The following is a 17,320-nucleotide window of genomic DNA, read 5'->3' as shown; positions in this document are numbered from 1 at the left end:
CTCGCCGGAGAACAAGGGATGCGCCGCCACGCGGGGCGCGACTCGTAGTTCGTCGTGGTTCAGGGCTTGGTCAGCAATGGTCGGCTTCCATAAAAGGAAATTATGGGCTCAGCTGTTGTTTTCAAAAAACAGATAAGATAGTATGGGTCAGCTGTCGAGCTATAACTAAACCGAGTGCGAACAGACTGCATCCAACCAAAACCTACACGTTTGCAGTCCGGTATGCTAGCAGCATGAAACACAGCGACGGCAGAGGCCGAGTGGATGGGACACCGGTGACTTTGGCAGATTTTGGTCATCTCCGGGCGGCTAACTGCACCCTTGATTGAATGGTAGCTACCTATTTTCGCCAAAGAGGAAAGCACAGTCACAATCACAACCTGTTGACTGACTCGCAACACGTCATCACGTCAAAGTAAACGGTCCATCCATTAATTGGCGGATCAGCTTTGAATATGACATTTATTTTTCTTCCTTGGAATGACTCGACCTTTCGCTTTCCTTCTGAACCGGCATTTTTTCGAGTTCAGATAGCAGCGGGTATCATTATCAATGAATTTGCCTTTGAGGAGCTTGATTACCTGAAATTTAGGAAGTGTAAAAGAGGGGGGGGGGGAGGGGGAATGGTATGATTCTTAATTAACAGAATAAGTGACGAGTATGAGAACATCTATCTGGAGACATCCTATAAAGCCGACAAAAAAGTTTGAAGAGGCAAGCAGCATTCGAGTACAACAAACAATACAGATTTCAGATTCTAGCTACTTGTTTGTATAGCACATTGGCGATTCACCTCGTGGAATCAGCAACACTCAACTCTGATATTGCACTCAACTCCGAGGTGGAGAATTGGAAGCTGTCGGCTGAAGAATCCTGCTCGAACCCACAGAAGAATGGCTCGGGTGGTATCTGCAGGGCATCAACGCCAGCTTCAAGCATCTCTATGACCTCAGCCATTGTCGGCCGATCATGAGGTTTCATCTGGATGCACCATAGACCGACAATGCACAGCTTCCTCTCCACCTCATGGATGTCAAAAGCTTCGCAAATCTCACCTACTAACTCTTTCCGAGATATATGACTATACACCCAAGCTGGGTAGTATGTCTGGCTTCTCCTTGCTGCATGCTGATCCAAGTTTCTCCGCCCCCCAGCCATCTCCAGCAAGAGCATGCCGAAGCTGTAAACATCTGATTTGCACGAAACAACACCAAAGTTACGAGATATCATCTCAGGAGCTATGTACCCAATCGTTCCCCGAGCAGCGCTCACCAGCACAAAGCTGTTGTCCCTTGGGTACAGTTTGGCCAGCCCAAAGTCAGCAATTTTAGGAGTGAAGTTACTGTCTAAAAGGATGTTGTGTGGCTTGATGTCGAAGTGCAGTATCTGCATATCGCATCCTCCATGCAGGTAACTGATTCCTCTGGCGATGCCTAGAGCTATTTCATTGAGTTTATCCCAGGAAAAACTTCGCTCAGAGGAGAAGATGTACTTATCAAGAGATCCACGGGGCATGTACTCGTAGACGAGCGCCCTCCTCATTTCCTCCGAGCAAAACCCCACGAGGCGCACTACATTGACATGGTGGATACTTCCGATGGTGGAAACCTCACTGATAAATTCGTCTCCATTGCAGAACGAATTGGCCAACATTTTGACAGCAACAAAAACATCACCAGGAAGCGCACCTTTGTACACAGACCCGTAGCCTCCTTGGCCCAGCTTCTCTCTGAAGTGCCCTGTGATTGCAGTGATATCTGTATAGGCATATCTTGTTGGGCTAAGAGTTTGTTGCATTTGGAGAAACTTCTCAACTGCATCAATGGATATCCTTGTTTTCCAGTATTTGTAGGTGAGGAAGGTGAATACAGCTAATGGTGAAAACACAAACCTTGATAGCATAGCAAGTACTGTATAAATAAGATTACAGACTTAAGTTAGATAAATGAAAGGATACAGGCTTGATGATCAGAATAGGTAAAATCTCTCATACCAATCATGAACTTCACAGTGTCCATTGTAGAAATTATGGTGAGGACGGCCCAAAATAATTTAGTCCGGTAGGAGTAATCATTTACACATTTCAAGAACTTCCAGTCGATCCCAAAAATGGCGGTAAACGTCCGATCCACAATGCTAGAATTAGATATTCGATCATGGAAATAACTGCAGGTTTTGCCAGAGTACACAGATCAGGATTAATGTGCAGAAAGCAGCTTAGGACCTTTAACAAACGAAACCAAATTCTGAAAGGAAATGGAGAGATAAGTCACCAGATCCAAAACTCACCTCATCGAATTGTCCATGCATTCCTTAATGATCTGACGATATGTCATGTCTTCATTTTGGTAAGGAAATCGAACAGCAAATCCATTCCTCATAAATTTTGCAACATCTTCAAAGGTTGCATTATATGGTGCCCTCAGTTGCCGATTGCCCAAAGGAATCATGGACAAGTAATTACATGAAGGTTGATGTATTGAACCCAAGGAATGAATGTAGTGGTGAAGACATAAACAAAAGAATTCTTTGTACTCTGGCAATCGACAAGCCTGTAAGTACCACTACAGCAACCGGTGGACGAGGAAATTACATCACTTCTTAGCATCTCTGAACAATTCACAAAAGCAGCCCAAGTAACTGTATCAGTATCCAACAGGATGATGCCATTGGTCCCTGAACTGTTTATATAGGGACGATGATTGCTCGCAGGAATGGGACAACTGCTATTATCCAAATTGGCATCAACAACCCAGAATATATTGTCAGTATAGGAGATGTTGGTCACAAAGTACTTTCCACTGTTGATGTAAATTATAGCCTTGTTATCAATACAAACCAGCTCATATTCTGGAAAACCGCAACCAGGTGGATCACCTCGCTTACGGAAAGGATATCGAATGTCTTGGAGAAGCCCACAGGAAGAAGAAGGGCAAATGATTTGCCCTTGAACATCTAGCAGTTCAGTGTTCGTTAGAAGGGCTGAAAGTGTGGAAGCCATGGCTAATGCTTGCAGGGCAACACAGAGAAGAAACACACGAGAGCTAGCCATGGAAGCTTAACAAAGGCAAGATCAGGGAAGAAAGTGGAAAGCAGAGCAACGAAGAAGATTATCTGTGGCTTGAGTGCTTCACCTATTATACGGTTGCGGTTGCGTGATGGTTAAAAGAGAAACTTTTGGTGTACATTGAAGGAAAGAAGAAGAAAAGTCAAGCCTGATGTACTGTACTGATAGTGAACTGCAGCACGAAATGATTCTGTTGATACAGTTTTCAAGATGAAGGATATGGTTTAGTCGATATAATGGTTAGTCAAAGGTTATTTGTGTGAGACTTAGTCCAATGTGGCAAGCGGAATTTCAGAGTGCATATGAGACAGGAGAAGGGAAAACAATTGTGAATTCTCCTCCTTAGGTGACTAGTCCATTCCAGTTTTATAGTGCTAATAATACTGACAAGGATTTGACTTGTATGGCATCTCTGAAAGAACTATCCAAGAAATTCCATCTTACGAAGCTGCTGAGTAAATTCTTGCACCAATATATTGGGCAGACCCATCACGACAGATTCACTGAAACCAACAAAATACTCAATTTCATAGAGACAACATCACCTCTTTCCCTTCTGTCTTCCTTCAACAGTTCTACCACAAGTAATGTGCAAAGCATTAGCTGCAGCTCTGGTGCTCTCTGTTCTCAACTACGGAATCACGATGGCCACAGCAAGCAGTGATGAAAACTTCTTCCAAAACTGTCCAGCATCCAGTTGCAGAGAAGGTGGACCGGAGATCCGGTTTCCATTCCGCCTTGAAACCAGCCCTCCATCATGTGGTGCACCAGGAATGAAGTTACGCTGCTCTAAGGAAGCAGACACCATCCTTGTTCACCCAAATCTTGGTTTATGCAAGGTGATTGCCATCGAGTATAGGTACCGTTTTATTGATGTTATCCCACTTGCAGCCTCCAACTGCCCTCTTCAAAAGATCATCTCTACCAATCTATCAACTGATGTATATAGACCTTATGGAGATCTTGCGACCCTAGTGAGCTGTTCAACAGAGTTCAGGCCACGTAATCAGGACCGTGTTGTTGGCCCCATCTCTTGCCTTAGCAACACAAGCGAATTTCCGTATTTGGTGTCTTCTTTTCAACCCATGGATGTCCTTCCATTGGATTGCATGGTGGTTTCCAAAGATATTTGGATACCTTACATTCTTAAGAATGAGAGAGAGGTGCTCTTTAATGAAACTGCAAAAGTAACCATTGCATTTGGTAAGACGATGTTCAGGTGGTCAGTTCCCAACATAACAAATGTTTGCCAAGACTGCGAAATTGGAGGGAGGCCTTGTGGATTTCGCTCAGAAACAAGGCAAGCATTCTGCAAGAAACACAGTAAGTTTCTAATTAGCTCCTGCAACTTCCAACTCATCTTTATCAACAGATCATATGCTATGGTTTACTTCTTATTGATTTCGGCATGGAAACACAACGGCCTAAGTAATACAAAATATCATCTTCCATTCCTTTCTAAGCTCTTTCAGCTAGTTGGCGCTGTTATGTTTGTTACTGCAGAGTATTCTTTGTTAAAGGGGCGTACCCAGTGCCGTAGGCTTCCCGCACTGTGCGGGGTCTGGGGAAGGGTTGTTTTTAAGCCCCAAGCCTTACCCACACAAATGTGCAGAGGCTGGGGCTCGAACCCGGGACCTTCCGGTTACAGACGGTAGGCTCTACCGCTGCACCAGGCCCGCCTTCTTTGTTACAGAGCACTTTTGCTGATTCCAGTAAAATGGTTCTGCTATTTCACTAAAAAGAAGTCATAACTAGTGACAGAAAAGATTAGGTCCCTATGATTAGTTCAAAATACCACCACAGCGCAAAATCCAAATTTGGCCCTTTTGCAAGATATCCCTACATGCCAATTCAAAAGCTATGTTCTCAACTTGCACATCACCGCTTTTATAAGCCTGCCAGCTAATACCCTGAAAAATTAAATTATTATAATTTCCAGATGCATATCAAATGAGTGTTGGAGACATGTTGCTGTCAGATACGTGGTTAGCATTGCTCTGGGGGCGAGTTCTCTAACTCTTTTGAAGAACAAGCTCAACGTTTCATATCTCCTCCAGTACCCAGTTATTTGGCTGTGAACTTAAAAGATTCCACCAAAAAAGAAAGCCATGACATAATCTAATTCTTTTCTTTCCTGCCTGCAGGATCACATGTCAAAGTCATTGCAGGTATGCAATTTAAACCCCTCTTAACCCATGGAGTTATTTCGCTGCATACAACTTCAATTGCCACACTATCATTTACAAAAGAGATAGTATCTGATGGATAATTGATTTTTATCTGACTACCTGATTTTCTTCATTGTGTTTGTTCAGCAACATCATCAGTAGCCATGATTTTAGTTGCTTCAGTGATTGTGTCTGCTGCATTATATCTCGCGCTGAAATCAAAGTATAATGAAGAAATACATTTGAAAGTTGAAATGTTCCTAAACACTTACAGCACATCAAAACCAACAAGATACACATTCTCTGAAGTGAAGAAGATAACAAGACGGTTCAATAATAAACTTGGCCAAGGTGGTTTTGGAAGCGTCTACAAAGGTGAGCTATCCAATGGAGTACCTGTGGCAGTCAAAGTGTTGGAGAACTCAAAGGGAGAAGGACAAGAATTTATCAACGAAATTGCAACCATTGGAACAATCCACCATGCCAATGTTGTCCGGCTTCTAGGTTTCTGCTCTGAAGGATCAAGACGTGCTCTAATTTATGAATTTATGCCTAATGCATCACTCGAGAAATATATATTCTCACAAGCATCTGATACTTGTTGCCGGGAAAAATTAATACCAAACAGAATGCTTGAAATAGCCACAGGGATCGCCAAAGGGATTGAGTATCTGCATCAAGGGTGCAAGCAGCGCATACTCCATTTTGACATTAAGCCTTCCAACATTTTACTGGACTACAGCTTTAAGCCAAAGGTTTCAGATTTCGGACTAGCAAAGCTGTGTGCAAGGGATCAAAGCATTGTCACAGTGACAGCAGCAAGAGGCACAATGGGCTACATTGCACCAGAACTATATTCTCGAAACTTTGGCATGGTATCATATAAGTCAGACGTTTACAGCTTCGGCATGGTGGTATTGGAAATGATGACTGGACAAAGTAGCTCAGACCCACAGACAGAGAACAAAAATGATGTTTACATTCCAGAGTGGGTATATGACAAAATAATCACCGGGCAAGAACTGGAATTAATCAGAGAAATAACACAAGAAGAGAAAGATATAATGAGGAAGCTAGCTATCATAGCGCTTTGGTGCATTCAGTGGAACCCAGCGAATCGGCCATCTATGACAAAAGTGGTGAATATGCTGACGGATAGCTTGAAGAGCCTAAAGATGCCTCCTAAACCATTTGTTTCATCATTTGGCTAGCAGACATGAAGTAAAAGCTTGAGACCACTCAGTCTTTCAGATATTCGTACCCATCAGTTACCGACATGTACCAAATATGCCTTATGTCTATCACATTTTGATATTTTTACCATTGTGTTCTGTACGTTCTGGATTCTGCACAATCAGATTCTTTTTTTAACCATGTTAATGAATATGTAATTCCTTGGGTAGGCTTTGGCTTCTAGAACATACAAAGCTGGTAACCCGGGGTACTATGCTTTGCCTTCTGTGAAACTAGGTCAAGTGCCTGTGGTCTAAAAACCAGGACTCAGCAAAATTGATTCAGTAGTTGTAAAACTTATAACAAGTTGCTGCTTACATTGAAGAAAGCTGCTGCTGTTCCTGCGATTTATTGACAAAGATTACCCGTCCTTAGAGAAGAATTCCTGCCTCCTGAAGAAGTTGTTGGTTATCACCCTTTGTTTCTGGAGAAATAGGGACCGATTAATCTGCAGGGAGGACCGGAGGAGACCCTCACCATTACGGAGCTCGAAGGCGGCATCGATGAGGTCAGGTACCCCCAAGGTCCCCTTGTAATGCGGTTAGGATCGACGGCGCACCATGGGCGCCGCGACGGTAGATGCTGCAGTGGTGCGTCGGCACGGCAAAGTCGTCGGGCAGATCGGCGCCGCCGCGGCCCAGCACCGGCGGCGGAACGCGCGTGCGGCGGTCGGTGGAAGGTTATGCGGAGCTATTTCACCATTCAGATTGCTCTCCAAAACAGCTTTCACCGGTTCACGCTGGTGAAGTAAAACCTCACATCTTCAACAAGGTGGAAATTCTCGTATTTCGTATGAAAATAGTAAAACAGCTTCTATTTTATTTTTATTTCAATTTAGGAAACGATTTCATGCTATCAAAATTATTTTGATCTGTGCAAAATAGATGAAATGAAATCGATTGAAGCCCTCCCAAACGATCTGAGCTGCAATATTGACGTGGGCTTCGGATAGGTGGACCGGACTTTCTTGCAAATAAATAATCAGACCGACCTCTCAACAAGAGGCAGTAGAAGACGAGGTTGGCCCATATGGCCATAGCAGCTCAAGTGTGTGTGCTGGTATGGACCATGGAGTGATCACTTATCTGAAGGACACATTTTTACTTACAACGTGATCCTAAAAAACATAATAATTAGGTAGCCTGTCCCGATCCTGGACATCGCTTTTAAGTGTGAAGGCAAGATTCAAATGGCACTAAAAGCTCGTGTTGTTGCCAAAGTTTTCCAATCGGAGTGTTGCGACACAAAAACTTTTTTCTTAAAACAACTTTTTACAGTCCACCTAGCAAGACAGTTCGTTTCTTCGTCGGGTAAGGCTTTGGGAAAAAAGTAGGCTTTTTTTAGAAGTAGTTAGGAGTACTGGTCCATTATATAAGAGTTAGACACCTATATTGACTAGATTCAACGCAGATGAGACTATCTAAATAGTTTTGGGACGCGTGATACCGAAGCACTCTCGCACGCGCACACACCTACCCACACGCCCACCTCAGCACCCGGTGGGAAATCACGCGTCGAGCAGAGCTCGAACGTGCGATTGGTGGCATCCGCACCTGGAGCCCTCACTAACCGAGCTATGGCTCGGTAAAAGAAAAAACAGTAAGCTCAGAAATGCCATTTCATCACAACTATCTGCAACAGGTTCCATGAATATCCAAAAAGCTCATGCGTCGATCTTCGGCCAGTTGCCAAGCATGTATCATGCATCTGCTCTCTTCCTATCCTACGCAAACCTAAGCGTACATGAGGCAGAAAATCAAGAGGCCTAGCCTGTTCATCCCGTTACACGGTTCGGTTCATCATTTGACAATTATATTGTGCATTTTTTCAGAAAAAGAAATCAACGTCCCAATCACAAAATCATGTGATGAGTGAGACTTCTTGGCACATAGCTGGCGGCACAGTTCTCCAGTCAAGCCGCCTTGAACCTTGTTTCACGCGGTTGCATGTGAATACTTCCCTCAAGTCTCGGTCCAAAGCTTGGACAAAGGTGCTGCCTCTAGGGTTACAGGTGATCTGAAAGGAAAAGAGAAGCAGTTTAGGGTTGAACAGAGTTGCATATTCTGCAGATGAGCTAGTATGTTATAGCAGTAAGAGTTATCATGCACTAGCACTGATAAGATTTTAATTTGCATTCACATATAGTGCTTGACATGTGAGAAATGGTATTACTCAAAAAATCACAGGCACAGTAGCTTTGTGCGTCTATGATTGATGATGCAACAAGTAAACAAGTTGAACAAGCAAGTCCCGGCCATGTAAAACTTTTTCCAGTGGATCATCTAGTTCTCCAGCGTATTACGTGTTTGGCTGTACGCCCCTGACCAATTCAACACGCAAACCTTGGGAATATCTATTACCCATGCCTCCTTGGATTTTTCTTTTCTTCCCCTCTGCCACAGGGCCACAGGGGCCATGGCCATGGTACAAGCCAAAATGCAACCCAACAAGTAGGCCAATGCAAGGAATCCAAAACAAGATGACATCCCTGAGTTCTTCCTGGACTCTCCACCTCCTGCATCTCTTCCTGCTCCTACCAGTCGGCAACACCATCACATTCAGCATCAGCAACAGATGCTCCGACACCATATGGCCAGCCGCTGTGCCGGGCGGTGGCGTGAAACTCGACCCTGGAGAGTCCTGGACCCTCAACATGCCGGCCGGCACTGGACCCGGGCGTGTGTGGCCGCGCACGGGCTGCTCATTTGACAGCACCGGTAAGGGGTCATGCCAGACAGGAGACTGCGGCGGCGTGCTGGCCTGCACAAGCAGCGGTCAGCCACCCGTCACGCTTGCTGAGTTCACCATCGGAGGAGGGACGGATTTCTTTGACATCTCCCTCGTCGATGGCTTCAACGTGCCCATGGACTTCATGCCGATCCCAGCAAACGGACAGGGAGGGCAAGCATGCAGCAGGGGGCCTCGCTGTGCAGCAAATATCACATCGCAGTGCCCAGAGAAGCTGAAGGTGCCTGGGGGCTGCAACAGCGCGTGTAGAGTGTTCAATCAAGACAAGTACTGCTGCACCGGGAATGTCAGCAGCACCTGCGAGCCCACCACCTACTCAGTGTTCTTCGTGCGTGGGTGCCCCGACGCCTACAGTTACTCCAGGGATGATAGCTCGAGCACTATCTTCAGTTGCCCATCGGGCACCAACTATCAGGTCGTTTTCTGTCCCCCTGTTGACATTTCAGCTTCGCCTCCAACTACAAATCCTCCTGCACCTGATGTTACTGGATCAACACGCACGAACCACTCATCTTTTACAAAAAGCAGAGTTTTGGGTGCGGTTCTAGGTTCCATAGGCAGTTTGATAGTACTTTTCGGATTTGTCACTTTTTTTGCATATAAACTAAGAAGGCAGCGACACCAGGAGATGCATGAAGGGGATGAAGAGTTCGGAGACCTACCAGGAATGCCAACGAGGTTCACATTTCAGCAGCTACAAGAAGCAACTGACCAATTCAGACACAAGATTGGGGAAGGAGGATTTGGGTCTGTTTTTGAGGGGCAATACGGTGAAGAAAGAATTGCGGTTAAACGTTTGGATCGAGCTGGTCAGGGTAAGAGAGAATTTTTAGCAGAGGTTCAGACAATTGGCAGCATCCATCACATTCATCTAGTGAGGCTGATTGGTTTCTGTGCAGAGAAATCACATAGGCTTTTGGTGTATGAGTATATGCCCAAAGGGTCCTTGGATAGGTGGATCTATTACTCATATGACAATGATGCTCCCTTGCTGGACTGGCAAACTAGATGCAAGGTTATTTCTCACATTGCTAAGGGTCTATGCTATCTACATGAGGAGTGCATGAAGAAGATTGCTCACTTGGACGTCAAACCACAAAACATCCTCTTAGATGAAAACTTCAATGCTAAAATTTCTGATTTCGGATTAAGTAAGCTCATTGATCGGGATAAGAGCCAAGTGATTACAAGAATGAGAGGCACACCTGGATATTTAGCTCCTGAGTGGTTGACATCCCAAATCACAGAAAAAGCCGATGTATATAGCTTTGGCGTTGTGGTCATGGAAATCATTAGTGGCAGAAAGAATCTTGACACTTCACGGTCTGAAGAAAGCATCCATCTTATTACCTTACTGGAAGAAAAGGTGAAGAGTGATGAGTTAGCAGATTTGATTGACAAGTACAATAGTGACATGCAAGCACACAAGCAAGAAGTATTAGAAATGATGAGGCTTGCAATGTGGTGTTTACAAATTGATGCTAAAAGAAGGCCTCAAATGTCTGAGGTGATCAAAGTCTTGGAAGGTCACATGAAGGCAGAAAGCAAAATTGATCATAACTTTGTGGCAACAAGTCAAACAATGTTTGGTATTGTTGAAAATACAGGTTCCTCAGATCCACCTCAAGCCTCACATTTATCAGCCCCCAGGTGAAATGGGGTAACTGTGAGAAGTTTGTAGCCTAGGTTAGACACAGATATGTGTATCTAGGAAAAGCCATTATCAGTTTTATATTTTTTCCAAGTTACTATAATTCTTTTGTTTGGTTTTCCATTGTAACACAAATCTGTTCTAGCAGCTTTCTTTTTCTGAAAGCTATAATCAAAATGCTAATATGAACAGGCTCAAAGCAAATTGGGAGTTGGGTTTTTTTTTATCTCCAAAATGCTGAAGTGGAAAGAGAGAGAAAAAACAAAGCAGTACTAGTGTTTACAGCCATGGATTTTCTACTGAAACTAAGTTTCCTGTCCTAGCCGTGTACTACTTTTCCGTGTATCGCAAAAGTGTTCCGGCCTTGCTGTTGTGGGGATTTATCTCCACTGCAAACCTTGATTATCCCAGTATCGAGTGACTCCTATGCAGCTGCACAACGAATTAACTACCACCTCATTGCACAAGCCATCCAGAGCGACCAACCGGAAGGCAGGATACGCTCACCTAAATTAATGCAGAGAAGCGATGCGGCAGCGATGGATGAGGTGCCCTGCAGGGCGGCCTCCTTCCCCTATGGTGGTGGCCGGTGAGGACCGACTTTTTACCGGGGGTGCCTGAGAGGACGAGAAGCAGATATGCTCCAGCGGAACAGCACAACGGCGGATCATGCAAGGAGAGCAGATTGCCCAGATCCCTGCCATCGCCGCCTCAGTCGGCGCACCGGCACCGCTAGGACGCGTGTGCTAGGACGCTGTGCGATGGGACTTGGGAGGAGGAAGGGGCTTATGGAAGGTAGATAAGTCATCTATCTCTAAAGCCCATTTGATCCAATTAGATGTTGCAAATATGTTCAATATTTTGATAGAATTAACTCAGCATTTTGCTTAAATAGATTCAACATTTGACGATCAAAATGTTGAAACTGTACAGACGAATGAAATTGGAAGTTCGGAATCTTGAAAATGTTTGAATGCGAAATGTTGAACGCAACGAGGCATCTTCTTCTCCAGCGAGGCGGCGGCATGGAGCTCGTACGCTGGTGGCACGGCGCGCGCCGGCGACGGCGCTGGTGTGCGTGGGCAATGGCGCGGCAGTGCGGTTGCAAGATGGGGAAGCCATGCGTGGCAACACGCAGGGCGGCCCGGCCGGCCGTCGCCACCGGCAGCTAGGAGAGAGAAGGTTTGGGAGAGAGAAAGAGAGGGGAATCTAAGGTTTGGGTTGACTCCAAAGGCTGTGGTTGTTTACACGAATCTCAAACATTGGAAAGTGGGGAAGGAAAAATCTCCCGGAAGAGCAAGTATTATAGCAGGCTGCAAGCAGGCTAAATGCTGAGGTGGAGGAGAAAAAAGAGAGGAGAAGTGGGCTGCAAACTTGCAGCCAGCTTGGACACAAGAACCAAGAAGACTTGTGAGAGAAACAGGTGGGTCCTCACATTAATGATGATGGGCTAACTACTATACAAGTGGGCTGAGAGGTAGGCTGCAAGAGTTCTTACAGCCAGCAGTTGGCTGTATTATTAACCTTGCTCGAAGATGGATAGAATTGGCGATTTGGTGTGGAGATGGACGAGGATGGTCTCCCCGCAACAGTTTGTGCTGAGGCTCTCTATAGTTGAGGTGGGATTGCCTTCCCTGCAATAATATTAACTGGGCATTGAGGCCTAGGTACACCAAAGCAGTCACAGTCCACCAAAGCTCAACCCACAGAGAGTATGCCCTTACGAGGACCGTGTTACTTTGCTAAAAAAACATTAAAGTGAGCTTATGGTCAAACAGCATATCAAAGGATCCAGGCTGTTTCTTGTGGTCAAAAAGTTCGATGCTTACAACTTCAACAAACAGATGTGTTTAGGGCTAGTGAGGGTGCAATGCATTGTGGTTGTGGTGATCAATCTGTGCAGATCAAAATGGCATAGCAAGCATCGGCATGCATGACAGAGGCTGCTGCAGCACAATCACTGAATGAAAAAAAAAAACATCTCTGGCAATTCACAAACATGAAGTTATCCAACAGCCATACTGCTACTATTGATCTCCTTCATACGGATAAATCCAGCCTGCAGAGGTCACTGGTTCTGCCGTTCTGGTTATAGTGGATTGAGGCTGGAGATCAAGCACGAATGCCCAAATCTTTTTGGCCTTTCCTTCATACTTGTAATAATCTAGCTAGATTATAGTAACCTATAGTAGTCCGGTCCTTAGAAAAGTACAGCAAAAATAATCGACGTCACAATCGCAAAGCTATTTGATGAGTGAGACTTCTTGGACCATAGTTGACGGCACGGTTGGCCAGTCAAAGTGTCTACGTCTAGAGCTTGTTCCGCGCAGGTGCATCTGAATGTATGCCGCACGCGATGGGCCAAAGCCTTTTTGTTTTCCACCCCCACCTCATTGATCGGGATAAGAGGCAAATGATCACAAGAATGAGAGGCAAACCTGGATATTTAGCTTTTGAATGGCTGACATCACAAATCACAGAAAAGGCAGATGTCTATAGCTTCGGTGCCGTGGTCATGGAAATCATCAGTGGTAGAAAGAACCTTGATACTTCAGGGTCTGAAATGAGCATCCATCTCATTACCCTATTTGGAAGAAAAGGTGAAGAATGATCAGTTGGCAGATTTGATTGACAGGCACGGTAGTGACATACTGACATGGAAGTACACAAGCAAGAAGTGATTCAGAAGATGCTGCTGGCAATGTGGTATTTGCAAATTGATTGCAAATTAAGGTCTCAAATGTCTGAGGTGGTCAAAGGTAACATGGATGCAGAAACCAACATTAATTGATCTTAACTTTGTCGCAACAACTCCAGCAATGTTTGGTTTGCAGAAAATATAGGTTCCTCAGGTCAAAAGCCTCAGATTTACCAGACCCTAGGTGAACTTTGGTAATTGCAGGTAGTTAGTACCCTAGACTAGATGAAGGAATATGCAACGCTAGGGGAAGTCTTTATTTGTTGTCTTTGTTTTTCAAGTTACTGCAATCGGAAGGCCCTATATTTTATTATTTTACAGTAATTTTACTTACAGAAATCACAGCGTTGCAAAGGTACATTGGTCTACACAAGATCAAAAACCCTTTATTATTTTTTTGTTTGGTTTCCCATCATAACACAAATCTCTTTCCAGTTCTCGCAGTTTCTTGAAATCAATTGTACAATTCAAATGGTACTATGCAGTATGCACATGCCTAAAGCAAATTAGGAGTCGAGGGGTTCCCAATCTCCCGTCTGCTGAACTAGTAATCTATTTAGTCTAACAGTGTAATGCCTTCGACAAGATATGACACGGAATCACTTTTCTTTTTTTTTTAAGAACTATTTGTGGCTCTTCTCTAAAACTTTACTTTCTATCCTAATGAAGGGCAGTGCTTCAGCCAATTTGATTCAAAAAAAAAATCTTAAAAGATTTACAGCTCAGTAGCGTATAAGAAGCCGCTGCTTACTTTGGATTGCAGTCGTTGAGATTTAACTCCATTTTGCGAACCTTGACAGGGGGTTACTTACCCCTCCGTAACGAATTAATCCTGCACGACTCCACAAGCAGTCTGTTATGACTATCACCTCGTTGCTCAAGTCATGTAGAGTGAGTAATCGGCAGTAGGAGAGAAACCTTTATCAATGCAGAGAAGGAAGGCGTCCAAGGCGGCGTTGGATGAGGAACCCTATAGGGGCGGCAGGGGCCTCTATGACGGTGGCCAGTGAGGACCGACCGCATGCTTCGGGGGCTCGAGAGGCCGAGACGCAGCGATTCTCCAGCAGCGCGCGACGCTGAAGTAGTTGAGAAGGCCGTCCAGATCGCCGCCATTGCCGCCGCGGCCGGGGCACCGGAGCCGCCGGCGCCGCCTGTGCGGAAGGGGATGGGATGGTTTCCCCGCGAGAGTCTGGGCCTGCAACTCTGAGTTGGGCTGGGCTCGTGAGTGGGCCCTGCTTATTTGACCAAAACCAAACAGAAAGGGCGTGCACGAGTGGGCCCTGCTTATTTGACCAAAACCAAACAGAAAGGGCGTGCCGTGCATGGCTCGGACCTGGAAGTTGGAAGTGCAGCAGAACCCGTGGATGCGTGCCGCGAATGCGCACTGACCACTGGGGCAATGGAAAGTTCAGAAATGCTGCAGAACATATCCGCATGCATGTCATGATGCCTTCCGCTAACCATCAGAAGAATTTGTTCGTTCACATGTACGAACGAACCCACAAACTAGGGGAAAAAATATAATTTAATCGCGAACAGCAAGCATGTTTCCCGAGCCTGAAGTGAACATTTCACGATTTGTGAAGTACAAGGGTATCTACAAATAATGTTAAACGTGAAATGTTAGCAGTTGTCTCCATGAATCGGTCAATAACAACCGATGTAAGTAGTTATACTATAAAGATCGAAAATAATTGAAAACATTTCTTACTTGTATTAGGCCTGCGATACCCTCGGTCAATAACAACCGATGTAAGTAGTTATACTATAAAGATCGAAAACAATTGAAAATATTTCTTACTTGTATTAGGCCTGCGATACCCCTCACGTTGAACTCGCATGTCGGAGTTGAGGAGGATGGAAGGGAGGGTAGACCCATAAAAACCGCAAGTTAAAAGATGTTTCTGCCCAAAATCAATTGTTTTCCTCACCGCCTCTGCAGTCTACCCGCTCGCGTACCCATGATTTCACACACCCCTCCCATCGCCCGGGCTCGGGCCACACCGCGCCGGACCTGGAACCAACGATGCTGTTCGAGATGGAGATGGAGATGGACGCTGGCGGCAAGCGCGGGAGGTTGTGCTGGAGGGCGCCTTGCGAACCCTCAAGGGCCGGACATATCGCGGGTGCGCAACGCCATCTGGAGTCGGACGGGCTTCGACGGATGACGGGTCAACGCCGGCCATCGAAAGCTTGGGTTTCGATTTCCTTTTTCCTCTTCACCACTTGCTCTCAGATTTCACCTCCTCTTTTTCCAGGATGAAAATTTAACACGCACGAGTTGCTTCTTGTTTGTGGCCTGCAGGAGCTACACCTTAATCTCCTAAGCTGTTCATAAAATAGATGTTTTGTAACCCCATAATCTTAGAGTATTACCCAGAATTCCTTTTCACCTCTCAGCCATTAGTTCATTACACAGAATCACCCCATGGAATCAGTCTTAATCACTTTTTTGCCCAAAAAAAAAGGGGATGTTTGGCAAAGTTTTGCCACCTCCTGAATTCATCTATGATTTAAACTGAGTTTAACCTTTGATTTAATAATATGTTCAGACAAATTATGTGGCTTGCTGTTTATGCCGATTGAATAAAAAATTCCTATGAGGAGCATTTATGAATATAAATACGTGTTCAATATTTTTTAAAATACGTGCGATACGCACATTTTACTAGTCCAAAAAAAAAGGTAAGAAGGGGATACTAGAGGAAGGGAATGATAGAGCTTGCGTCCTGTTTCTGAATCTATTTATTGATCGATGATTGCCCTGATAATGTATAGCCCCCTGCCTGTGACTAGCAAGTTGGTTGGGCCAATCCCATTCCAGTGAAGGCAGCCTCCAGACCACCATATGAAGATTCAGATGAGCCCTAAAAGCGAACTCCGCAATCGCGATGTTACCTGTAGTTATCCAGCGACCATATGACATGACAGTGTTACCTGCAGCAACATAACTGAATGAAAATACCCTCCTCTCTATAAGAGCAAGTATTATAGTTGGCTGTAAGCCGGATAAATGATAAAGTGGAGGAGAGAAGAGAGGAGAGAGAGGAGAAACGGGCTGTAAGCTTACAGCCGGCTTAGGCAGAAGAACTAAGAAAATCTATGAGAGAGACATGTGGGCTATATATTAATTGTGAAGAGCTAACTATTGTACATATGGGCTGAGAGAAGGTTGCAAGAATCCTTACAGCCGACTTATTGACTGTATTATTAGCCTTGCTCTAACATGCAGTACACACTAATAAAAAAGCTTATCCAACATCCATCATACTTCTCTAAATCTCCATATCAAATGAAATGGACACACTCACTCACAGTCATAAACCACATGAGCCTGGAGATGCTCGCCTCATTATCTATACTATCTACTAAAGTGCCAAGAATTGATGCAATCTCATGAGCCTTGGCCCCACGTGGGCCCCGCATACTGTTTATGCAGGACCCATGTGGGGCCCACATACTCTTCAAGTGGGGTCCACGTAGGACCCACATACTTTTTTAGATAGGACCCACGTACTATTTAGGTGGGGTTCATGTGGGACCCACATACTATTCAATTGGGATCACACATATTATTCGGTGGGACCCATAGTTCTATTGAGTCGATCTCTTTTCCTTTAAAAAAATATTGCTTCCATTACTTGAAAATATAAAATATATTTAATTATTTTTTATAGATAAAAAATATTTAATTATTTTTTGGATTTCGCTTTTTCACTTCGTAAACTCACAAAATATAATTGAATCATTCATTC

General features: G+C 44.7%; 3 protein-coding genes and 1 long non-coding RNA gene across 6 annotated transcripts; 2 read left to right on the top strand and 2 right to left on the bottom strand.

Annotated features, from left to right (window-relative positions):
• Window positions 1–669: 669 nt before the first annotated feature.
• Window positions 670–7,199, bottom strand: LOC120673394 (rust resistance kinase Lr10-like). Its single transcript, XM_039954210.1, has 6 exons — window positions 6,946–7,199; window positions 6,787–6,860; window positions 5,356–5,447; window positions 2,290–4,376; window positions 1,994–2,166; window positions 670–1,910 (listed from the first exon to the last, which is right to left on the bottom strand). The coding sequence occupies exons 4-6, from the start codon at window positions 2,448–2,450 to the stop codon at window positions 790–792; spliced, it is 1,455 nt and encodes a 484-aa protein (XP_039810144.1). The 5' UTR covers window positions 2,451–4,376; window positions 5,356–5,447; window positions 6,787–6,860; window positions 6,946–7,199; the 3' UTR covers window positions 670–789.
• LOC120673393 (rust resistance kinase Lr10-like) lies at window positions 3,589–6,637 on the top strand. Its single transcript, XM_039954209.1, has 3 exons — window positions 3,589–4,390; window positions 5,212–5,235; window positions 5,383–6,637. The coding sequence occupies exons 1-3, from the start codon at window positions 3,655–3,657 to the stop codon at window positions 6,444–6,446; spliced, it is 1,824 nt and encodes a 607-aa protein (XP_039810143.1). The 5' UTR covers window positions 3,589–3,654; the 3' UTR covers window positions 6,447–6,637.
• Window positions 7,200–8,068: 869 nt separating the features above from the next.
• On the bottom strand, window positions 8,069–16,521 carry LOC120672807. Of its 3 annotated transcripts, none has more exons than XR_005674329.1 (7): window positions 15,277–16,521; window positions 14,899–15,162; window positions 14,484–14,768; window positions 14,317–14,397; window positions 13,306–13,451; window positions 10,422–10,570; window positions 8,069–8,484 (listed from the first exon to the last, which is right to left on the bottom strand). It is a non-coding gene; the product is annotated as an uncharacterized LOC120672807 (long non-coding RNA). The 3 variants fall into 3 exon arrangements; XR_005674328.1 differs by having other exon boundaries at window positions 15,367–16,521; XR_005674327.1 differs by having other exon boundaries at window positions 14,899–16,521.
• LOC120672806 (G-type lectin S-receptor-like serine/threonine-protein kinase SD2-5) lies at window positions 8,573–11,189 on the top strand. Its single transcript, XM_039953399.1, has 2 exons — window positions 8,573–9,631; window positions 9,842–11,189. The coding sequence occupies exons 1-2, from the start codon at window positions 8,831–8,833 to the stop codon at window positions 10,868–10,870; spliced, it is 1,830 nt and encodes a 609-aa protein (XP_039809333.1). The 5' UTR covers window positions 8,573–8,830; the 3' UTR covers window positions 10,871–11,189.
• Window positions 16,522–17,320: the final 799 nt, after the last annotated feature.

This window comes from Panicum virgatum, chromosome 5N (genome assembly GCF_016808335.1).
Source record: "Panicum virgatum strain AP13 chromosome 5N, P.virgatum_v5, whole genome shotgun sequence".
Lineage (NCBI taxonomy): Eukaryota > Viridiplantae > Streptophyta > Magnoliopsida > Poales > Poaceae > Panicum > Panicum virgatum.
This window is presented reverse-complemented; position numbering and strand designations above follow the sequence as displayed.